Source organism: Leucoraja erinacea, chromosome 16 (genome assembly GCF_028641065.1).
Source record: "Leucoraja erinacea ecotype New England chromosome 16, Leri_hhj_1, whole genome shotgun sequence".
NCBI lineage: Eukaryota > Metazoa > Chordata > Chondrichthyes > Rajiformes > Rajidae > Leucoraja > Leucoraja erinaceus.
Window position 1 is genome coordinate 5,044,874 of NC_073392.1, and position 25,757 is coordinate 5,070,630.

Below are 25,757 nucleotides of genomic sequence, written 5' to 3' on the forward strand. Positions count from 1 at the left end.
GTAGATTGTTAGACACTCTCTCTTTCTTTGTAGTCGCTCTCTCTCTTGCACTCTCTCTAGCTCTCTCTGTCCCCTCCTCTCTGTCTCTCTGTAGTCTCTCTCTCTCTCGTGCTTGTGCTCCCACTCTCTGTCTGTCTGTCTCTCTCTGACTGTCTCTCTTTCTCTGACTCTCTATCTCTCTCTCTCTGACTTCCTCTCCCAGTCTCTCTCTCAATTTCAATTTCAATTTAAAAACTTTATTGGCATGATAAAAACATTGTTATATTACCAAAGTATAAAACATGACATACATATTTAAAATGCATAAGTATAAATACAAGTATACAGATACATATGTCCCTGTACATAAACTCGCAATAGGCCTATAGCCCTTTATTGATTGCTACACGTTCTTGCAGCTGTACGCAGCACAACACAATAGCAAGTTTAGCAATTCAATATTAATTTCTTAGTGTCAGTTAATGTCAATTAGTGTGGTGCGTACCTATGTGCATGTTGGCACATTTGTGGTCAAATGAAACATCCCATTTTGTAGACTATGCCTGAATGTTGTGTTAATCTGGGTGTACCATAGATAGACACAAAATGCTGGAATAACTCAACGGGACAGGTAGCATCTCTGGAAAGAAGAATGGGAGACCCTTCTTCAGACTGGTCAGGGGAAAGGGAAACCGCTGAGTTACTCTAACATTTCGTGTCTATCTCAGGATAGGACACCTGTCCGGCATGGATTCATCACCTGGAAAATAGGAATTAGACATTGTACAACCATCAGTGAACATCACTATTCTGATTATATTGTGAACGTAGATTCAAGAGATTCAAGAGAGTTTTTGTCATGTGTCCCAGATAGGACAATGAAATTCTTACTTTGCTTCAGCACAACAGAATATAGTAGGCATGAATACAGAACAGATCAGTGTGTCCATATACCATTGTATACATATATACACACATGAATAAATAAAACAGATAAAGTGCAAATAAACTGATAATGGGCTAAAAATGTTCAGAGTTTTGTTTGAGTTGAGTTCAATAACCTGATGGCTGTGGGGAAGGAAGAAGCTGTTTCTGAACCTGGACGTTGCAGTCTTCAGGCTTCTGTACCTTCTACCTGAAGGTAGCGGGGAGATGAGTGTGTGGCCAGGATGGTGTGGATCCTTGATGATGTTGCCAGCCTTTTTGAGGCAGCGACTGCGATAGATCCCTTCGATGGTAGGGAGGTCAGAGCCGATGATGGACTGGGCAGTGTTTACTACTTTTTGTAGTCTTTTTCGCTCATGGTCACTCAAGTTGCCGAACCAAGCCACGATGCAAGATGATATATGAAACAGTTAAAAATGATTGGGCCCAGGACATCCCGGAGAAACTCCTGCAACCATGTCCTGGGGGGTTTTGAGTGGTTTTCTGCAACCAGAACCACAACTCTCTCCCATTTTGCACGGTGCAAGTCTTCCCCAGGGTATGACAGGTGTCCTATCCTGAGATAGACACAAAATGTTAGAGTAACTCAGCGGTTTCCCTTTCCCCTGACTAGTCTGAAGAAGGGTCTCCCATTCTTCTTTCCAGAGATGCTACCTGTCCCGTTGAGTTATTCCAGCATTTTGTGTCTATCTATGGTTCAATGTTAGCTATGGAGGAGGTGACTAGGCGGCGAACAATCAGTAATATTTAATCAGGCGGACAGTAGAACAAACCAGGAAGGGGGACGGATGGAGAGAGAGGGAATCAATATTCAGACCACTGGGGTGTAAGCTGCCCAAGCTAAATATAAGTACAGGGACAGGTGTTGCATCATCTGCGTTTGCAGGGGAAAATACCTGGGGAGGGTGTTGTTTGGGTTGGAAGAGATGAGCTAACCAAAAGTTGTGGAGGAAATGTTCTGCGGAAAGGGGTGGAGATGGGAAGATGTGGCTAGTGGTGGGATCCCGTTGGAGGTGGCGAAAATGTCAAAGGATTATGTGTTGTATGCGACGGCTGATGGGGTGAAAGGTGAACTAGGGGGACTCTGTCCCTGTTGCTACTGGGGGAAAGAGGAGCAAGAGCGGAGCTGCAGGACACTGAGGAAAACATTGTGAGGGCTTCATGAATGATGGAAAAGGGGAATTCCCATTCTCTAACGAATGAGGACATCTCGGATGTCCTGGTTTGGAACACCTCGTCTTTAGCACAGATGTGGCGCAGATGGAGGAATTGGGAGTAGGGGATAGAGTCTTTGCAGGAGACGGTAGGAAGAAGTGTAGTCTAGATAGCTGTGGGAGTCAGTACGTTTATAAAAGATATCAGTCGATAGTCTATCTCCTGTGATGGAGACAGTGAGATCAAGAAACGGAAGGGAGATGTCGGAGATGGTCTGTATGAATTTGAGGGCAGGATGGAAATTAGTAGTGACGTTGATGAAGTCCTAACCTGAGAATTGTTCATAACCCGAACATTACGCAAGTTGGAAATGCAGCCAAGCGGCAACATAGTAAATAAAAACAAAGACCAACCAAGGACAGCATGCGGTTCCACAAAGGTATCTAACTCAGCCGTTCAGATAGTCTCCTCAACCGAGTTCCCACATGACAGAGGATGCCTACAGTCCATAGGTGCCGGCAAACCCATCCCACTGGTCTCAAGTATTCACTTATAGGTGAGTGCTGAACATAAGAGAGAAAACAAGGAATTATAGACCAGTTAGCCTGACATCAGTGGTGGGGAAGATGCTGGAGTCAATCATAAAAGTTGAAATAGCAGCACATTTGGATAGCAGTAACGGGATCGGTCCGAGTCAGCATGGGTTTACGAAGGGGAAATCAAGCTTGACTAATCTTCTGGAATTTTTTGAGGATGTAACTAGGAAAATGAACAAGGGAGAGCCAGTTGATGTAGTGTGCATGGACTTTCAGAAAGCATTTGATAGAAACACAGGAAATTAGTGGGCCAAATTAGGGTATTGGGGTAGAGTGCTGACATGAATAGAAAATTCATGGGCAGACAGGGAACAAAGAGTAGGGATTAACAGGTCCCTTTCAGAATGGAAGGCAGTGACTAGTAGGGTACCGCAACACTCGGTGCTGGGATCGCAGCTATTTATAATATACATCATTGATTTAGATGAAGGGATTCAAAGTAACATTAGCAAATTTGCAGATGACACAAAGCTGGGTGGCAGTGTGAACTGTGAGGCGGATGCTATGAGAATACAAGGTGACTTGGACAGGTTGGGTGAGTGGACAGATGCATGGCAGATGCAGTTTAATGTGGATAAATGGAGGTTATCCACTTTGGTAGCAAAAACAGGAAGGCAGATTATTATCTAAATGGTGTAAAGTTGGGAAAAGGGGATCTGGGGGTCCTTGTTCATCAGTCAATGAAAGTAAGCATGCAGGTACAGCAGGCAGTGAAGAAAGTGAATATCATGTTGGCCTTCATAACAAGAGGAGTTGAGTATAGGAGCAAAAAGGTCCTCTGCAGTTGTATAGGGCCCTAGTGAGACCACACCTGGAGTGTTGTGTGCAGTTTTGGTCCCCTAATTTGTGGAAGGACATTATTGCTATTGAGGGAGTGCAGCGTAGATTTACAAGGTTAATTACAAGGATGACGGGACTGTCATTTGCTGAGAGATTGGAACGGCTGGGCTTGTATACTCTGGAGTTTAGAAGGATGAGAGGGGATCTTATTGAAACATATAGGATTATTAAGGGTTTGGACACGCTAGAGGAAGGAAACATCTTCCCGATGTTGGGGGAGTCCAGAACCAGGGGCCACTGTTTAAGAATAAGGGGTAAGCCGTTTAGAACGGAGATGAGGAAACACTTTTTCACACCGAGAGTTGTGATTGTGGAATTCTCTGCCTCAGAGAGCGTTGGAGGCTGGTTCTCTGGATACTTTCAAGAGAGAGCTAGATAGGGCTCTTAAAGATAGTGGAGTCAGGGGATATGGGGAGAAGGCAGAAACGGGGTACTGATTGGGGATGATCAGCCATGATCACATTGAATGACGGTGCTGGCTCGAAGGGCTGAATGGCCTACTCCTGACCCTATTAAATAAATAAATAGATAGATAAATAGATGACTAAATGTTGGTGAGGCAGCGTCTATGGAGCGACTGCAGTTTGAAGAAGGGTTTCGACCCGAAACGTTGCCTATTTCCTTTGCTCCATAGATGCTGTCTCACCCGCTGAGTTTCTCCAGCATTTTTGTCTACCTTCGATTTTCCAGCATCTGCAGTTCCTTCTTTAACTAAATGTTGGGTTTGGCAACCTGGGGAGAACCTGTATATCTCCAGCCTCTGGGGTTTATTCCCCTTAATGTCCATTAACTTCATTTTTACCAGGAATCTTTGATGCCACAGTCGGTCAAATGCCTCTTTAACATCAAGAGCAGCCACAGTCATCTCACTTATGGAACTTAGCTCTTTGGTTCATGTTTGGACCAAGGCTGCATATGAAGTCAATAGTCAAATAGTTCAGTTGAAACCCAAACTGGGCATCTGTGCGTAGGTGTTGTTTATTTTTTCTCACTCCGTGAACTAGCCTGGAGCAGTTTTCTTTCTTATATTGCTCTTGTAAGCCAGTATTCAAGTAGTAGCAATGCCAGGATTTTTTCGTTCAGATGGGATGAGCAGTAACTTGAGAACATTTATCCATCAATGCAAACCATGTCATGGTGCCAGTCACTGATTGCTGAACTTGGATCAGTTGCACTGCTTCAAAGTCATATTTTGGCTTGCAGCTTTCCATATCTCATTCTCAAACGCACACCAGTGCTGTTGAAGCTCTCATCTATGCTTTATAAATCCAATAGTTCCAATTTTGTTTTGGCTTGGCATCCATTCTTTTCCCTCTAAAAACCATAGCAAATTTACAACCCGGCTACAGATAATGTAATAAGTTCCATTAACATCATATTCCTTGTCCCCTTCCAGTGCTTTCAAATTTAAATCCCCATAGATCTGTTTGTTTTAGTCATCAGGCTGTCTATGTAGCTTACAACTCTTGTCCACTTTCTATTTCACAGGCTCAGACTTTATTTTAGGTCTCGTGCTTTATAATTGTTGCCCCAAACCTGTATATTTATTCACCTATTTTTCACTAAGCTTTAAGTTACTGCTTTTGATACATTTATTTCTGAGTGTCAGTGAAACATCTTAGGGCTTTTTTTTCTCTTTTAAGAGCAACTTCTAAATGGGGCTATTTTAGTTAGTCATGCCTCAAAATTATGTATTAAATATTTACATGGCATATTTTATACATTTCTGGCCTCAATTGACCATGGCAGCATCTGTTCAAAGAGTTACTGACGTCTTTCTAATTATTTCTTGTATCAAACTCTTGCAGGGACTGGAGGGGTATGGATCATGTGCAGACAGATGAGATTACTTCATCTTGGCATCATGTTCAGCACAAACATTTGGGCCGAAGGGCCTGTTTCTGTGGTGTACTTTTCTATGTTCTACAGTGCCCTCCATAATGTTTGAGACAATGACCCATCATTTATTTATTTGCCTCTGTACGCCACAATTTGAGATTTGTAATAGAAAAAAAAAATCACATGTGGTTAAAGTGCACATTGTCAGATTGTAATGAAGACCATTTTTATACAATTGGTTTCAACATGTAGAAATTACAACTGTGTTTATACATAGTTCCCCCCCCCCCCCCCCCCCCCCATTTCAGGGTACCATATTGCTTGGAACACAGCAATGTCATGTAAATAAAAGTAGTCATGTTTAGTATTTAGTTGCATATCCTTTGTAAGCAATGAATGCTTGAAGTCTATGATTCATGGACATAACCAGTTGCTGGGTGTCTTCTCTGATGATGCTCGGCCAGGCCTGTATTGCAGCCATACCTTATGCTTGTTTTGGGGGCTAGTCCCCTTCAGTTTTCTCTTCAGCATATAAAAGGCATGCTCAATTGGGTTCAGATCGGATGATTGATTTGGCCTCAAGAATAGACCATTTTTTAGCCTTGAAAAATTCATTAGTTGCATTATCAGTATGTTTGGGATCATAGTCTTGCTGTAGAATGAACCGCCAGCCAATGAGCCATTTGTCTGAATGAGCAGATAGGATGGGTCTATACACTTCCGAATTCATTATGCTACTACCATCAGCTGTTGTATCATCAATGAAGATAAGTGAGCCAGTACCTTCAGCAGCCATACATGCCCAGGCCATAGCCCCTACCACTATGTTTCACAGATGAGATGGTATACTTTTGATCTTGGGCAGTCCCTTCTCTCCTCCATACTTTGCTCTTCCCATCACTCTGATATAAGTTAATCTTCGTCTCATCTGTCCACAAGACCTTTTTCCAGAACTGTGGTTGCTCTTTTAAGTACATCTTGGCAAACCATAACCTGGCCATCCTATTTTTGTGGCTAACCAGTGGATTGCATTTTGCAGTGTAGTCTCTATTTCTGTTCATGAAGTCTTCTGCGGACAATGGTCATTGACAAATCCACACCTGACTCCTGAAGAGTGTTTCTGATCTATCGGACAGTTGCTTGGGGATTTTTCTTTATTACAGAATGAATTCTTCTGTCATCAGCTGTGGAGGTCTTCCTTGGCCTGCCAGTCCCTTTGTGATTAGTAAGCTCACCAGTCACCAACCAGTGCTCTCTTTCTTCTTAATGATGTTCCAAGCAGTTAATTTTGGTAAGATGTCTCTAACAGTTTTATTCTTGTTTCTCAGTCTCTTAATGGCTTCTTTGACTTTCATTGGCACAACTTTGGTCCTCATGTTGATAAACAGCAATAAAAGTTTCCAAAGGTGACCGAGGAGAGACTAGGTGTTGAGAGTTCTCTTATACCTGCATTAAAGATGCAATTAAACACACCTGAGCAATTACAAACACCTGTGAAGCCATGTGTCCCAAACATTATGGTGCCCTGAAATGGGAGGGACTATGTATAAACACAGCTGTAATTTCTACATGGTGAAACCAAAATGTATAAAAATGGCCTTTATTAAAATCTGACAATGTGCACTTTAACCCCCTGTGATTTTTTTCTATTACAAATCTCAAATTGTGGAGTACAGAGGCAAATAAATAAATTGGGTCTTTGTCCCAAACATTATTGAGGGCACACAAGGTAGACAAAAGTGCTGGAGAAACTCAGCGGGTGCAGCAGCATCTATGGAGCGAAGGAAATAGGCGTTGCCTATTTCCTTCGCTCCATAGATGCTGCCGCACCCGCTGAGTTTCTCCAGCACTTTTATCTACCTTCGATTTTCCAGCATCTGCAGTTCCTTCTTAAACATTATGGAGGACACTGTATGTTAACCTTTCTCCTCAATCTGCACAGTTTATCCTCCCAATCTGGTAACCTGCATGAATGGGTGATTAATATTGTCGCCCAGCTTGATGCAATAGCCAATATTATGTGGGGGTTGACTGCCTTTGGGGGATTGCCTCAAACATCTGGCACAACCCTGGCAGAAGGTTGCCAGAAACCCAGAAGGAACAATGTACCCACTCTCAAGTTTCTATGAATTTGCTACCCATTTGAAAATTCTGGCTCCCCGAAAAAATGTAACTGTAGGGCATGTTCATGAAGCACCAAAGAAGATTTATTGTAATATATTGTTTAACATCATATGTTAATTGTATATCAAAGATTTAGTGAACTCAAGACCTGCTATTTATAACTCCCAGGGATAAAGATATCTACAATATTCACAATGTAAGCTGTTTATGAATTGGGTTCTTTGTTCCTGTGGTGCCATTCGCCCTCGACAAAAGAGTCCCATGGTTCAGCAAATCCGAGCAGTTGACATTGGAGCTGTCAGTGGCTGCCTATCAATGGCCCTGGTACCTTTCATAGCTGGGGAACATTATTGCAGCAGTTTAGGAACATGCAAACTAATGCAGCAGAAATCATTTATGATTTCAAAACAATATAACCCAGCCAAGTTGTAAAACAACTTATACAGTCCCTGTGGGGCATGCTATGAGAAACCTTGCTACACTGTCAAAAATGTAGGTAAGAGTTTGTACAACTTTGTACAACTTCGGGAATATTGAAAGAAACTTACCGTTATGTAACATCGTTTAAAGTCTTTTGACTGTCTCAAAAGCGATTCATAAATAGTGAATTGCTTTTGAGGTGGAGTTGATGTTTTATGCAATACAGCAATCCAATCCAACAACAGTAATGTCTTGTAGAAATGAGCTACATGATCACATGAATCTGTTTCTACAAGTGGTGATTGAGAAATAAGTGTTAATCAATAGAACATCCGTGAACTGCGTGAGTTATGCTTTCAACTTAAGTTTTGAATATTTTATTTATTTTATAGTTGTACTATTTATAGGTTTGGTGATGTTGAATTGCTCGTGGAATTTTGATAGATTAATTTTTTTAACACGTTTAAGAAAATTTTGATGACAGCTGAAAAATCGAAAAAAATTCCATTGTATCAGGTTTATACAAACATTGTGGCGTCAAGATTTCAGGACAATGCAGTTTTGGACAGATGGAGAATCATGTGTCTAAAATGTATTCACAATTTATTCAGTTCTTGTTGTCTGCGCACACAGTTCACAATCTTCCGGTCTGCTTATTTGACATGGTTACTGTTTGAAAAGAATCTTCTTGACAATATTCGCCAGATGTTATGTCTCTGCAGATAAGTTCTGTCACGTTAGTCTCCAAGGGTGCCCAAAGTATCATGTATCTCCTGCAGTCACTGTTCTCATTTGGTGCCACTGGTAGTCTATTTTATCATCTCTGCAACTTTCACATATCACTTTGATGGCCCCCCAAAGCACTTGTCATGTTTAAGTGACATTTTACTTCCCCGCAGTCTGCGTGTGCTTTATTTAAAATGTCTGATATGACACATTCAAGCAGAACATTTAATTGCAATTGGACACGGTATGTAATTTAAGTGACAAAAATTACAAATTAACAAAAGAAATTGGGATTGCCGTCCATGTGATTGACTTGTAACAAAACTCTGTTGAGAGTAAGAATTGATTAATGTCTCTGTCCCTGATCAATGTGTGGAGAGGGAACCGGGGGAGAAAGTTTGCATGTTTGTAGAATTTAGCTGGACTCTGATGTATCTAGCAATTGGATAGCCTGCTTCTCATTTTATCATGAAAGAGAAGCAATTGTACATCAACAAACACTAATTATTGGAAAAGATTTTTCAGTAAATCATTAAAAAGTCTCTAATTGAACTGCAAGTCAGAACTATATTAGTGTGAATGGAATAATACATAGCTCTTTAATTTGAATTTCTTAGAACATCATGTTGGTGAGCAATTTAATCTAATTATTAAAAACAAATAAAGTTTGATAGTTGCAGTGGATGAACTTGTTATCAGAATAATTCTACTCATCTAGACATTCAACAATAGACCTCTTTTGGGAGATGCCACTTTTACTTCATAGAGCACAGGGTCACTGTATATAAATGAAAGATGCAAAAACAATTACTACCTCAACAGATTAAAACAAGATAATAGTTTTCTTGTTTTATTTTGGAGAGATAATTATTTATTTTAATTCATGTCTTTATTGTACTTCAAGACAAAATTGCTTTGTAAATTCATGGTACATTATGCATTGAAAAATGGTTAATGGCGGTGTTTACCCTGTCAGCTGAAATATATGTAATTAGTTAGGTTAGGTCAGCATAGGATTAGCATGCATTACCATTGATTTTTTTAGTATTGAAGACAGGTTACATTCATTTTTTACTGTTCCAGTCTACTATGGAATAGATTTTTAATTATTTTAGGGACTGGTTGTTTCGATATCCCAGTCTATCTATACACGTATATCTATAGACAAGATAGATTAGAATTATCTTGGTTACGTGGGTAGCATTTAGTTGAGCTTCACAGAAAATGAAAATGCAGATTGAGTTAGGACAGATGTTGCCTTTGGGAAAGGACACTCGCAGTTATATCAATATATCATTGGGCTGAGCATCTTCCCAAACATCCATTTCCTCTTCTTTGCCTCCAGCACCAACTATAAATGAAGCTTGATTTCTACCTTTCACAGTAACAAATAGTATTATTTATTGAAATTCATATCTGCCACATGCAATTCTCGCTGATATATGTCTGCCCACCACCTTAATTGTGATATAGCTTCAGTGGGTTCATTCATGATTTGATTATATTGACCCAAGTGTCCTTGGCAAAAGTAACAGTCATATGGACGGAATTGGATTGTGAACGGTCATTACTAACTAGCTAAAATATGTGACGCATCATTTCTTTATTCAATTATAAAAGAGAACATGTGTATAAAAAGCAGAGAAAGCATATCAAAATGCAGGAGAATATTGAATTATATATATTCTCTTGATTTATTTTGAAAATTAATTGAATAAAACATTGGTGGGAGGGGTAGGGGGGTAAGTTCTGCATTGACATCCAGCCATGCACTCAAGTCAGGAGAGAAGTGCTGGGATAAATTCCAAAACCAAGCGCTCATTTGTACAGAGCTAGGAAACTGATTGATATTAACTGTTTTAACAGATGTCACCAACGCTGCTTGCTGTGCCATTGGCTGGTGCAAGTTAGCAATCTGTCTGGAAACTGGAAAGATATCCCACTGGCTAATGAGGTGGTGGGAGCAGGATAGCCATGTTGGGGGGGAATATCTTGCTCCTCCTGATTTGCTAAAGTATTTTAAGGCATGACCTTTATTTCAACTATTTTACTTCAACTATTTCCTGAAAATATGAACTGCTTTTCCAGTGATAATCGTCCTAAAATGGCTCCTCTGATATTGTTATCACAGGAAAGTCCGTACCAGCTTTTTAAAGAGTATCCAATTACGCTTGCTTACCCGTTACCTGTTCTCTGCTCAGAGACCTGCAGATGGCTTCCTTCAAATGGCATCTATTCTCCCTTTGATAGTGACTGTTGAGGTGCTATTGTCATTTGGCATCACTGATACTTAACGATTATGAGTGGACCTGAACTAGTCTGCTCCTGGAAATTGATCCCAACATTTAAATACATGAAATTAGCACCGAGCTTTGGCTTGAAACTTATGGGGAGCAGTGCAGACAGCCCACTGTTAGTCGGGTTGAAAGCCATACTAGTTTGGTGGATTAAATTCTCACCCTTCTGACACACCTCAGAATCGTGACCCCTCCTAATTAAGCACTTACCAACTGCACAAAAATTAGCACAAATTGGCACTAAAATGAAGAGTAGTTGTAGTGATACCAACCGTAGGAAGTGTTTGTCTTGGGTTTGATGTAAATAATATCTTTAAGGATAAGGAACAGATGCTTAATATTAGATTAGCAGCAAAATCCTTCTGAGCGCATCAGAAGAAAAACATCATAATTTTGCAATGTTCCTATATAACAGTAGTAATAAGAACACATTTAAAATTGAATTGCATACTACATTAACAGCAAAATACTTTTTAAGTGCATCAGATGAAAACATAATTTTGCAATGTACCTATATTTCCCCTTCCTTAGTAGAAATATGTACAAATTAAAAATCAAACTGCATAATAATCTTTATACTGTCTACCAAGTGAGGCTGAGAAGCTAGACTGTTACAATGTTATAAGTGTAATTCTTATTACACATTCTGTTTAGGGGGGAGTAGGTTTAGCACTAGAATTTGAGCTGGTAGAATACCTGCATCCATTTGCAGCTAATTACCTAATAGCTCTCAATGTGAAGGCATGATATCTGCAGAACACTTTGTGATGTGCAGCTATCCCAAGTAATAATTTGGGATTTCACCGTTTAATAGTTCACTCTGAAAATGTAATACCATTTCTCAGCAACGGTGACACAAGGGCAAATGGGGAGAATAATAAAGGATTAATGTGGGAATATTATAAATTACTACTTGATAATTGACAGGCTGGGTGGGTTGAGGGGCTGTTACTGTCTACTATGACCCGAAACAGAGTGGAATTCAATAACATTATTTGACCCCAACTGCACTTTTAACATCTGGCTTCAATAGAGGCTGTTATGACTTTACCACTCATCAAGTGAAGACAGTGGGAAAAGGATATATGGACAGAAGTTTTGTTTTTGCTCCTTATTCTGACGACTACAACCTGATAGAAAATAAGCTGATTGCATCTGGAGCACTATCTAGCTTCCCATCTTTCTGTTCGTGCACATATGTTTTTATTAGAACTGTGAACTCTCCATCATGCTACAGGAAATACTGCTTTCAATTAAGGAAGTTGGAAAGATCTTGAAGGGTTCAGAAATATGCAGAATAAAGTTGTTTGGCTGAGGAACCGTATTCTAACATTGAAGAATGTTCTACTGAGGATGTGGCACATACAAATATACTTTTAAAGGCACGGATTACATTTTAAATTAAATGCAATGACTGAGTTCAGAGATGATACTTTAAATTGAGGGTTATTGCAAACTTTATCTAATCATTGCAGATTTAAGTTTAGGAAAAAAAGAAAAAAAAATTGTGAGTGAGGCGAGGTCTATCATGCATTTTCCAACATTTTATTTTTTGCACTATGATCTCTAACCACCATTTTCCTGTAATTTATAATCCCCAGGATCTCTTCTTTCCCCCATCTCTCAACCCTTATGTTGCTCTCATTTCCATAATCTCTATCATTTCCTTCTTCAAACCTGTTTCCCTCTCCTTTAGGAACAGCCTAAAACCTCCCCTAATTTTTAGTTTAGAAATACAGCGCGGAAACAGGCCCTTCAGCTCACTGAGTCCGCACTGACCAGCAATCCCCGCATATTAACACTATCCAACGCACACGAGGGACAATTTACTCCTACACCAAGCCCATTATCCTACAAACCTGTACGTCTTTGGAGTGTGGGAGGAAACCAAAAATCTTGGGAGAAAACCCACGGGGTCACAGGTAGAATGTACAAACTCCGTACAGACAGCACCCGTAGTCAGGATCGAACCCGGGTCTCCGGCGCTGCAAACACTGTAAGGCAGCAACTCTACCGCTGCGCCACCGTGTCACCCTTGCCTCCACTTTTGTATTTCGAAAGCCACTTTGACGTTTTACTATGTTAATGTTACTGCATAAATTCAGAGTTTTATAGGCTTCTTATTCCCCAATTCTGTAGAGATCTCACTGAGTTCACTCCCTTGCATTAATCATGAAATAGTAACACAGCCTGTCCATGTACCAGTGCTAAGATTGTTACCGATCTAGCCACAAGCAAAACTTATGGGAGCCTAATTGTACTGGCATCAGGAGACAGACAAATCAGATTTTGCAAACCTCAAATGATCACAGATCCAAGGCATTCTGCTCTGGGGCAGTCTGTCTTGTACAACTTGTCAGTTCCAAATTGTAGTACATTCGAAATTGAGTAACACTTGTTTACAAATCATTTATATGAGACATCGCTGTAAAATGCCAGTCACCACATGTTTAACATCATCATAAATATATAGACAATAGGAGTTGCACCGCCATTCAATGTGATCACGGCTGATCATCCACAATCAGTACCCCGTTCCTGCCTTTTCCCCATATCCTTTGATTCCACTAGCCCTAAGAGCTCTATCTGACTTTTAAATGCATCCAGTGAATCGGCCTCCGCTGCCTTCTGAGGCAGAGAATTCCACAAATTCATAACACTCTGTGTGAAAAAAATTGTCTTCATCTCAGGCCTACCACTTATTCTTAAATTAGGCCCCCTGGTTCTGGACTCCCCCAACATCGGGAATATGTTTCCTGCAACTAGCATGTCCAATCTCCTAATAATTTTAGATGTTTCTATAAGATGTCACTATCTTATCATTAAGGTACTGGATGAGTACTTTGCATCGCTTTACATAATGAAAAAGGATGTTCTAAAATAGGGGTGAAGCTCAAACTCTGATGTTAAAAAATAATAAAATGGAGGTGTCAGAAAAGCTGGCTGAATTTACACTGGGTAGGTAACCAGCAGCCTAGGATTTTAAGTAAAGTTCAGGAGGAAAATTGCAGGGTGACTGACCATAATCTGTCAACACTCTTTGGATACAGGAAAGGGACAGAGGACTGAAAAGTTCAAAAAGAGAAGGAATGACCTAGCATCTGTTTAACCAGGCCAGACAGTTTAAATACTATGGTGGAAAGGTTTCTAGAAACATTGATCCAGGGCAAAATGGGACATAGAGGAAATCACATTGATTAATGAAGGAAACTGGATTAATGAATGCAAATCAACATGGATTTTTTTCGAATAAAATGGCGTTATCCAATGCTATAGATAATTTGGCGGGGTAATGGACGAGTGTAATACAGTTGATGTGGTGTACGTAGATTTCCACAAGGCATCTGATAAGGTGCCAAATAACAGGCTTACTAACCAAGCTGAAACCTACTGTATGAAAGGGACATCAATTGCATGTATATGAAGATGCCCATGTAATCTATCTATATTACTAAAAGTCTGATCTTGACCGCTTTTGGCCCACTTTGCTGCGGTTTCCGAGAGAACACCGCTACCTACAGCCGTCATTCTTGGCCACCTCACTCAGAGCCCCCCTCCACCTTCTGGGACCGGAGGACTTTTCCCATTCCCATCGATGATAAATCAGAGAGATATTAATGTTTTAAATAAAATCCGCTTTTAAATAAAATCTCTGCTGCCCCCACTGGCAGCAGGGGGAAGGGACTATAAAACCCGGAAGTGTAGTCCCTCACTCAGTCTTTTGGTTTTGGTTGTCAGGTGGCTGCAGCCAAATTGTTTGCCTTGGCTTGGCTTTTAAAATCGTTGCAACAGTTGGCTTCCAGCCCAAGAATCCATTCGGCCCACAATGTCAATACCAGCCCTCTGGAAACCAGTACCTTCGACCTGCAACACCCATACTAGCGCAACAGAAAGCCCTCCCCCCTCCCCCAATTGGCGAGCAATATCGGAATTGGTGGAGATGTGGAATATTGCGTTGGTGACCAGCCCTCCTGTGTGATGCTAGGACCCAACGGGTCCCACTTTGTCTAGTAGGTAATATAGAGTCATGATGAATGGTTTCCTTTTGGACAAGAGGAAGGTGAATAATGGCTTCTCATTAATATATTAAAGACTAGCCTTTGCGTTGTAAGCATAATTTCTAAATTTGCTGGTGACACAAAGCGGGCGGACAGTGATTTGTGAAGAGGCTAATGTGAAAAGGGTGCACTGCACCAGAATATAATCAGGCCAATGAAATAGGCAAGTGCATGAAAGCTAAAGAAAGATTTTAAAAAACCTTTTTTGGAGAATAGGGAGAATTAAGGTTGTTGTTCTCAGAGTGATACAGGTTGTTATGTTTCTACAAATCATCGAAAGTCACAGGGCTTGTTGAGCAAGTGGGCATAGATGATTTTGGACTATATCATTCAAGGGAAAGAACTCAAAAAACAGCAGACATTTAGAAAACATTGGTCTGGTGCCAGCTGTGGTATTATGTTAATTCTAGTCACATCACAGGAAAGTCTCTATAGAGAGAGAGAGGGAGAGAGGGTTCAGAAAATATTTATAAGAATGGTTTTTGGCATGCGGAATACATTCACAAAGGAATGGTACTGCATTATTTTGAAGAGGAGGAAACGAAAGGGAGATTTAACAGAAGTATGTAAAATGAGGAAGGGTCTGGACAAAAAGGCTAGCGGCAGGCTGTTCCCTTCAGTGGAGGTGTCAACTGGTATAAAATAAAGGGGAAGAAAATTGAGTGACGTGATAAAAAAAATAGTTGGAATGTGCAATGTGGAGCCCTTGGGTGTGATGGAGGCAACGTGCACTGCGACCATGCAGAAGGAATTGGATAAATCTACAGAGTGGAGAAAAAAATTGTAATACTGTAAATTAAAAAATGCTCATGATGGAATCGAAAGCTGTTCTGGTGGAGAACCAGCCTGAACTTGATGAGCCAAATGGCCTCCTTTGTGCTGTAACCTTTCAATTAATTTTCATTGCAAGTAAAAAAAACAATAATTTGTACCTTATGTTTTTCTTTCAAGTAACCGTAATTTGTAACGGTTTATTCTCGTTATTGATTTTCATTTTCTTCTCCAGAGAAAGAAACTTTTCTGGATCCCTTTGTATTGGGACGTTTGCTGCCAGCCACACTTGGGAGTTACTACAGATATTCTGGCTCCCTGACAAAGCCGCCATGCAGTGAAATTGTGGAATGGATAGTCTTCGGCAGGCCGATCTCTATCTCCCTTGAGCAGGTGAGTATTGATTGGTAATGAGGAATCCATGGAGCTGCATTTTACTGCCTTGGCAGCAAAAATTTAATGTACCATTCATTTTAATTAAAGAAGGTTATACAACCACCAATGTTTCTCCTTCAACACATCTACCCAGTATTGGAAAAAGGGAACCGACCTGAAACATGGTCACTTTCCCTCCACAAATGCTGCCAAACCCGCTGAGTTCCTCCAGCATTTTGTTATTTGCTTAGGATTCCTACTGCTGCAGCCTCTTGTGTTACCACTGTTGTTATTGCAAAGTGTAATTGAACTAATATGCTACAATCAAGACAGTGAAGCATGTCTGCACATTTACATTTAGCACTTACATATAGCACAATTCTTTATCCTTAAGAAGATCATCTCGCTGTTTTCAAAATACTGAAGAAGTACAATTTATAATCAGATCTTTTTGGCAGGTGTTACTCCCCACATTTGCAGTATAATGACGATGGATCTCAACTGTTGCAACAAAACATTCTGCATTGATGCATTGGGATATTTTCTCTGGCAGTAGGCATATGTTCTATGGCACAAGATGTGTTTATTGCCATCAGAATGTTTTCCTCACATTGTTCTTTGTAAGAACTTGTTTAGTTCCAAGTAGCCTACTCAACATGATGCACAACACATCAAGATTCCAGAAATATGTTGGAAGGACTGTCTTTATTTTCAGTTCTTGCGTTGAGTCATGCAGGTACCTTCAAAGTGAGATTTAGCGATCAGCCGTGTTGCAAGGACAGATTAGTTTGATGAGCAGAAGGGAAAATCTGGAAGAAATTGGTATTTGCAATGCTGTTGGCAGCCACTGAATTTTTAAGCTGTGCTTGAGAAAATTCCTCATAAGAGTTGTTCATACTGATGACTTTCTTATCATTAAAAAAAAAAAAAGATTGTTAATCATCAGCCTGCTGCTTTACAATTAGAATTGGCCTAAGTTTTGTAATTGGTGGAAAAAATTGTGGTGCAGTCACGAAGAATTCTACCAACATAGACAATTGGTGCAGGAGTAGGCCATACGGCCCTTCAAGCCAGCACCGCCATTCAATGTGATCATGGCTGATCATCCACAATCAGTACCCCGTTCCTGCTTTCTCCCCATATCCCCTGACTCCACTATCTTCAAGAGCCCCACCTAGCTCTCTCTTGAAACTTTCCAGAGAACCAGGACTCCACCACTCTCTGAGGCAGAGAATTCCACACTCACAACTCTGTGTGAAAAAGTGTTTCCTCATCTCTGTTCTAAATGGCTTACCCCTTATTCTTAAATTGTGGCCCCTGGTTCTGGACTCCCCCGACATCGGGAACATGTTTCCTGCCACTAGCGTGCAGATTGGTATGTCTGCCATAGAGTTCACTTTTACCCATGTCACAGGATTTAATATCACTTAGCAGGTTGAGCAACCAGTCACATTTAAAAATTCAACAGGAAGCAAGGTAGGCAATTTTTAGTTTCATTTAAATATTTTATATGGTGTAAAGCACCGTTAAGATGGGAACAAATATAATTTGTTTCAACAAGTATGGAAATCTGAAATACTCATATGGGGAAATGACAATGTGTGCAGGTTGAATAAGTAATTTTAGGACCAATGGCTTATCTCTGTAATTATGGCTGAGTACACCATTACAAAGTATAGTGGAGTTGAGTGGGATTGCTTTGTGCAGTCAGACACTTTGAAAATGGTGCAGAGATTTGCAATGATTTTCAGTCTTCCATATATTCTGTTTTGTATCAGTTGCTTTCAGTACAGGTCTTGGGACCTTTTTACATTTTTACATTTCTCTACCCAATTCTATTATATGTTATTTAAACCTATTTTTGCACTTGAGCTCAATGTCATAGTTGTGGTTATCTGTTTATAAGGTGACACGGCCTACTACGTAGAGGCATTGTTTGTTTTACCACATTTAATCATCATTAGAGCCACATTCCTTCACTTAAGTGGAGGAAAGGAGATGAACTTAGTCAGTCAGTAAGTGGTGCTTGGTATTAGAACATAGAACATAGAACAGTACAGCATCGGAACAGGCTCCTTGTCTGAGCCGAGCATGATGCCGAGATCAACCCTTATGCACCCACACATAATCCATATCCCTCCATTCCCCGCGCATTCATGTATCCAAAAGTCTCTTAAATGCCACTATCGTCTCTGACTCCACCACCAGCCATGGCTATGTGTTCCAGGCACTCGCCATCCGGTAAATAAAAACTTGCCCCGCACATCTCTTTAAAATTTTGCCTCTCACCGTAAACCTGTGCCTGCTAGTATTTAATATTTCTGTCCTGGGAAATAGGTACTGATTGTCTACCCTATCTGTGCCTCTCATAATTTTATTTAATTCAATCAGGTCTCCCTACAACCTTCGGCATTCCAGAGAAAACAATCCAAGTCTTTCCAATCTCTTCCTGTAGCTAAAGACCCCTAATCCAAGCATCATTCTGGTAAACCTCCTCAACACCCTTTCCAACTTCTCCACATCATTCCTGTAATGTGGCGACCAGAACTGCATACAATATTCCAAATGCTGCCTAACCCAAGTCTGATAAAGCTGCATCATGACTTCCTGACTCTTATATTCAATGCCCCAACTGACAAGGGCAAGCATGCCATGTGGATTTGGACTCCAAGATCCCTCTGTACATCAATGCTGTTCAAAGTCATGCCATTAATTGTGTATTTCCCTCTTACATTTAACCTCCCAAAGTCCACCATCTCACACTTGTTCGGATTAACCCTGCCATTGCTCTGCCCATTTCTGTAGCTGATCTATATCCCACTGTATACTTTGACAGCCTTCTTCACACACTGCAACCTCAGCATTCTTGACGTCATCTGTCAACTTACCATAACCATATATGTCTAAGTCCAAGTCATTTGTGTCGGATATTAAGCTGTTGAGTGTGCTTGCCAGCGGGAGCTGGTAGCATATTCTGCTTCCTGGTTCTCATGGTAGTTCCAGCTTGGTTGCTTTAATGACTCTCTGCAGTGCTTGCATCAACACTGATGCATCTTCTCAAGAGTTACAATTCCAGTTGTCATTGGAATTGTGTATTTATTGAAGCCTTACTTGACCTTTTTCCTATGTCAAATTTGATGCCTGCATTTACATCGTGGACAGTTCTTAACCTTGCCTAAGTAGACAACCTTCATAACATAATCAGCAAACTCTCCGCGAGTCGCATCCAGTAAAGCGTATGAGTGTCCATGCAGTCTGCTTTGATCATGTTCTCTGAAGAACTTGTTGTTGACAGTCATTGCTGAACTCAGATGAAGCATGCAGATAGCTGCTTTCATGCCATTAAGGAACTCCAAGTACCAGAGAAACTTTGTCGGATTTTAATAGTCTCGTAAATTTCACTACTGCCAACCCTGTTCGAGGTCAATAAATGTGACACAGATAACTGCCTGTTGTACAAGGTTTTTTTCTAGTAATGATTATAGTATGAAGGACATGCTAATTGTGGAGCATTCAGCTCTAAATCAATATTGAGTTTGATGTGAAAGATCACAAAGCCATAAAATAGCCGTAATTGATTGATAAATACACCAAATGCATATCCAAGCTGCAGCCCTCTTGAGATTCTTTTGGGAACTTGACCCATCCTGCACTAGATTAAGTAAACCATCATTTCTGTGAGTCTGGATGACATGACAATGAACCAGAGATATAAAGTACTGGATTGACTGTCATAAAGTCTGTAATTATACTTGTCCGCCTTTTGCATCTATCAGTGAGTAGATCATGCGGTTGGATGGAACTGGATCCTGGGAGCTATGATTCTCCCACTAATGGACAAACAGCACTTTGACAACTTCAAACAGCAGCAACATCTGTTCCATAAGTCTCAGGAATCATCTGGAAAAGACCTTGTTGCTGGTCATTCCGAAGTCTGCAGTGGCAAGGGGTGTGAAAACATTGTGACACAACATCATGGCCTCGACAAAAATGGCTAACAAGACCTTCAATTGTTTTACTTGTGAGCTGATGACCTTCACCTGTAAGCTGACGGTCTCAAACAACTACAGCAACTACAGTCATATGGAAGCACATGCACAAAGGTTTCTTTCATCAGAACCTTATCCTCATCCATTATCGAAACTGGAGCTGCAATCTTTTTACAAATGTGTGGGATGCAACAACATTTTGCTGGTTTAATTTTCAAAACAAATATACGGCCCATCACTCACATTCACCCCATGTACCCCACTGACCCATTCTTAGTTGCTCCAGATCCATTCGGCAGACATTGGATCCAGGTGACCAGGGCCTGAGATGTGCCAGGGCCTCATTTGATGTTGTATTATCATGTCACATTATGGGACATGAATGGGTCAGATGAGCCACAAATAAAACTACTGTATGTCATGTTACCTGACTGTAAAACATTAAACTATTTGGGAGAGACATACAGCAAAAAAAACAAGCCCTTCCGTCCAACTTGACCATGCTAACTAGCCAAGATGTCCCATCTAAGCTATTTCCATTTGCTCTAATTTGGCTCATATTCCTTTAAACTTTCCTATCCATGTACCTCTCCAGGTGTCTCAAATGTTGCTATGGTACTCGTCACAACTACCACCTCTGGCAGGTCATTGCATATACCCACCATCCCTCAGGTTCCCATTGAAACTTTAACCTCTCACCTTAAACCTATCTCCTCTGGTTCTTGATTACCTTACCCTGGGTAAAATACTCTGTGAACGACCCTATCAATTCTCCTCATGATTTAAAACATCTCCATAAAATCACCGCTTAGCCTCTTGCGCTCCAAGGAAATTAAAGGATAGAATGTGTGACATAAAATAATGACTGAATTACATCTTATTCTGCTTCACCTGCAACCTCCGAGGGTGTGTTTAAATTTGAGTCAGGATTCCCAGTTCTCCACCAGAAGGTGTAGGGTAGGAACATTGCTCCAAACAGTCACTGGTAAGGGGCACTGCAGATTTACCTCTGAATTCTTGATGGACGTTCAATGTTGCATGGCCCTTGCCAGCATCCAACTTCCTCAAATCTATTGGAAAGAACTGCAGATGCTGGTTTACATTGAAGATAGACACAAAATACTGGAGTAACTCAGCGGGACAGGGAGCATCTCTGGAGAGAAGGAATGGATGATGTTTCGGGTCGAGACCCTTCTTCAGACTTCAGCCCGCTCACCCATCAAATGAAGCTCAGGGCCTGGCAGACATTGACGCAGAGACAACAACCTGGCTGCTCAACACCCAGCTTGAGATCTAACTATTCCTTTGGTTTATTTATGTTTCATTCGCAAGAAGAAGACCCATTCCTTCTCTCCAGGGATGCTGGTTGTCCCACTGAGTTACTCCAGCATTTTGTGTCGATCTTCCTCAAATCTATTATTATTTTACATATGAATACAGTCTATTTTTATGCTCTGATTTGTCATCTGTATTATACTGCAAAGGACTTCACCTATTATGTTTGATTCTGAGTTATGAACTGTGAATTTCAAACAGATTATTTAAGGGTTTTTTTTCTGTGTAGTGTTCTGCCTAGCCTATGATTTGAAGAATTCATTCTTGAATCTGATTTGTTTTGAAATCTTCTTATAATCCCAAAATACAGCTGATGTTTCAGGAGTAATTTAAAGACTGTTATTTTTGCAATCGTAACATCGCTTTGCTTAGAGGCGGTTAAAATGCATTAGTCCTACAAATAACATTCTATGAAACCAGATATAATATGAATTGCTTTTGTTCCCTTGGTAACAAATAAATCATTTTCACAAAACCAACGCATTGCATAAAATGAGTTGATGTGTGTGCTTCTCAAAGACAATCACTGGATAAGCTTGTCTGCATATTGTGTAAAATTAAACAATGCTACTCAGATTTTTAAATTGGACTCCCTGAATTTGACAGAACAATGCCATGCTTGAAATGATTGGATTGACAGCATCTACTGTTAGATTTCAGGTTTAATGTTTCCACACAGCATGGCAAATAAAAGCTGGAATTTGATAAGATTGCTGGGTTTATTTCTTTGGGCAGCTCAGCTTCTATAACCTGTCATTATTGGCATCATGGTTTCTTGGAATTTTACATCCTATTTCCATCATTATGAATGATTTATTCTCTGACAAGCCTTAATTTCTTCCCATTTGATTGCTTTGTACAGCTGGATGCCTTTTATTCCATATTTACAACTGAACAGCAAGACCACGTCAAATCAGTGGAATACTTGAGGAACAACTTCCGACCACAACAGAATCTAAATAACAGAGTGGTCTATAAGTCAGTTGTCAAAGGGTCCTGGAGCCAAGTAACCGAGAACCCTGGCATCCTACACATCACAGAAGGTACTCTTATTTTTTTTTAAGGTTTTAAATCAAATCACTGCATTAAAACAATGAAGGATAAGATGTGTTGTACTTTCAAAATCAATGAGGCGCATCAGAACATTGCCTCATAGGAACAAATAAATATTCATCTAAATTGGCTTTATAAAGTTATCACAAATGTTTATTACATTTTCTGAATCAATATCTTGCTCTCTTTTGGGATCAGTGAGTACCTTAAAGGGTAGAGTATCAGAGTATATTTAAAAGTCTTTGGCAGTGAGGTTTGTTGAAAGTATTTGCTGTGCCAGTAAACTGGTATCGTGGAACCAAAATACAAGCATAACCTAACATCTAATTACCTTACTAAACCTCAAAAATAAAAACCCCAGCAAACTGTGGCACAGCGATGAAGCAAAAACTACCTAGCTGAAGTTTTTTTATAAAGCACTTCTCCAGTAAAAAATATGAATAATGAAAAGGATTGAGATATGTTGGTTTGAGAATGATTATATTGCACATTATAATTTTAACAATTACATCATATACCTGATATTTTAAGAATTGTAATATGATTTGTACCAAGATGCATGACGTTATACATACACCAAAATGCTCATATCAGTTACAATTTATACAGAGGTTTTGATCGCAGCATTGATTCTTTTATATGCTTTTGTGATAATTTCTTCCTGCGATGGAGCGATTTTGGCTAGTTAACCTTGTTCGCCGAAGAGTCACAGAGAGTCTGAAGAAGGGTCTCAACCCAAAACATCACCCCTCCATGTTCTCCAGAGATGCTGCTTGACCTGCTGAGTTGTTCTAGCAGTTTGTGTCCTTCTGCTAGTCATCTACTTCTGGGCATTTCTCAGCTCAGTGTGCTCTCTGCTCCTTCTCCTAGTCTTATTGTGTTCAAAGAGGAATGCCTGTCTCTGGTAGTAGCTGGCTGGTGCAATAATCATTAATCACCGGAAGGTCATGCAGCACTTGTTGTGTCAATCCCGACAATCCCAAGGCTCAGGTTTTTCAACATGTGACAGCTCACAAAAAGGACCAAATATTTGTCAAATCATTATAATAACCAATAGATTTCTAGTAACAAATGGTCTACAAATAGCAAATTATTATTTTTTGTTATATGATCCAGGACCTCAACTTAAAATGTCAACGATCCCTTTGCCTCCATAGATGCTGCAGAACCTCGCTGAGTTTTTCCAAACTGTTTATGGGTTTTCTCCAGATTCTATCTGCAGTCACTTGTGTCTCCATCATTTCAATGGTTCTGTTTAAATGTGGTGGGGTATAAAGTTCTTCCAGCCGCATAATTGACAGTGTTAAAATAGGTTATAAGCTGGGCTATTAAACAACATAACAATGTGACATCAAATCTGTGTTGAACATTGACTAAGGTCATTATTTGCCTACTCTTTATGCTGCAGTGGTCTGCACTGCATGAACATCCTCATCAAAGTGGGGTTCTGTATGGTTCACATCACGAATGTGTCTGTGCACAGTTTGGAGATCTAAGGGCACTCTCCAAAACACTGACACTTCCTGTCTGATTTCATCTTTGATGTTTAATCATGTTGAAAAATTTGAAAACTAAATTAATTTTACTTAATTACTCAAGGTTACATTAAACAGAGTCATCAGTCTTCTGACAAAGCCTATGAACGGTGGGTTGCCACAGCAATTGGTTGAGCAAAGTGCAGGGCTGGTGAAAATAACTAGCAAAGAGTTAGATGAAATGAATGAGGTTACACATAATTGCACTGACATTTGTTGCAAGCTTAAGACCCCATCCATTTATGGTGGTAAAAATCTGATATTGCACAGTTGAGAAATGATAGAAAGCAGAAATCTACACTTTCAAATTGCTTAGTTAGAATTATTATACAGTATATATGAACAGGCCATTCAGCCCAACTGTTCCATGTTGGTATGCAATTTCCACTTCACTTCTTCGTATTTATTATCACCTATGAGCTGCAAAACTTTATATTCCTTTCTCATTTATACTAAGATTCATAGAGTGATGCAGGCCCTTTGGCCCAACTTTCCCCACACTGGCCAACATGTCCCAGCTACACTAGTCCCACCTGCCTGCATTTGGTCCATATCCCTCCAAACTTGTCCTATCCATGTATCTGTCTGACTGTTTCTTAAACGTTGAGATAGTCCCAGCCTCAACTACCTCCTCTGGCAGCTCGTTCCATACACCCACCACCTTAGTGTGAAAAAGTTACCCCTCAAATTCCTATTAAGTCTTTTCCCCTTCGCCTTGAACCTATGTCCTCTGGCCCTTGATTCCCCTACTCTGGGCAAGAGATTCTGTGCATCTACCCGATTTATTCTTCTCATGATTTTATGCACCTCTATAAGATCACCCTTCATACTCCTGTGCTCCAAGGAATAGAGACCCAGCCGACTCAACCTCTCCCTATAACTCACACCCTCTAGTCCTGGCAACATCCTCGTAAATTTTTGCTGAACCCTTTCAAGCTGGACAATATCTTTCTTATAACATGGTGCCCAGAACTGAACACAATACTCTAAATGCGGTCTCATCAACATCTTATTCGATTGCAACATGGCTTCCCAAATACTATACTCAATACTCGGACTGATGAAGACCAATGTGCCAAAAGCCTTTTTGACCACCTTATCTACCTGTGACTCGACCTTCAAGGAACCATGCACCTGCACTCCTAGATCCCTCTCCTCTACAACACTCCTTCCCCTCCACTTCACAGCTCTCCCCCAGCCTACTGTCTCCGCATCTTCCTCTCTGCTTCCCGCCCCCCCCCCCCCCACCCCCACATCAGTCTGAAGAAGGGTCTCAACCCAAAAAGTCACCTATTCCTTCGCTCCATAGATGCTGCCTCACCCGCTGAGTTTCCCTAGTATTTTTGTATACCTTCGATTTTTCCAGCATCTGCAGTTCTTTCTTAACCATCAAGTTCCTGAGTGCTTCTGCTGTCTGCCACAGCCTGCAAGAGCTAATGATGAGTCAGGAAGTACTGGGCTGTATGTTTGAAGGATGTGGTATCACCATCAAGGTTAGCCGTTAGTGCCCTTGAGGAAGTGGTGGAGAGCTGCTTCCTTGAGTACAACAATTTTCTTGCCGTCTTTCTGATAATTAACAATCCTAGGTGGATGGAGCTGCAAGACGGCAGCTCCACTCTGCTCCTGCCATGGAGCAGCAGAGTTTAAATTCAGTTTAATCCAATAAATCCGGAAGATTGAATTAGTGATTATGACTTTTAAATTATTAGATTGTCATAAC

At 40.5% G+C, this 25,757-nt stretch overlaps 1 protein-coding gene across 1 annotated transcript in view; it reads left to right on the forward strand.

Annotated features, from left to right (window-relative positions):
- ptprga (protein tyrosine phosphatase receptor type Ga) overlaps positions 1–25,757 on the forward strand; it is a 483,112-nt gene that overhangs the window by 307,429 nt on the left and 149,926 nt on the right. The window contains exons 7-8 of the mRNA XM_055647582.1: positions 15,986–16,143; positions 22,312–22,492. Of these exons, the coding sequence (XP_055503557.1) occupies positions 15,986–16,143; positions 22,312–22,492 (339 nt within the window). The remainder of the gene's footprint in view (positions 1–15,985; positions 16,144–22,311; positions 22,493–25,757) is intronic.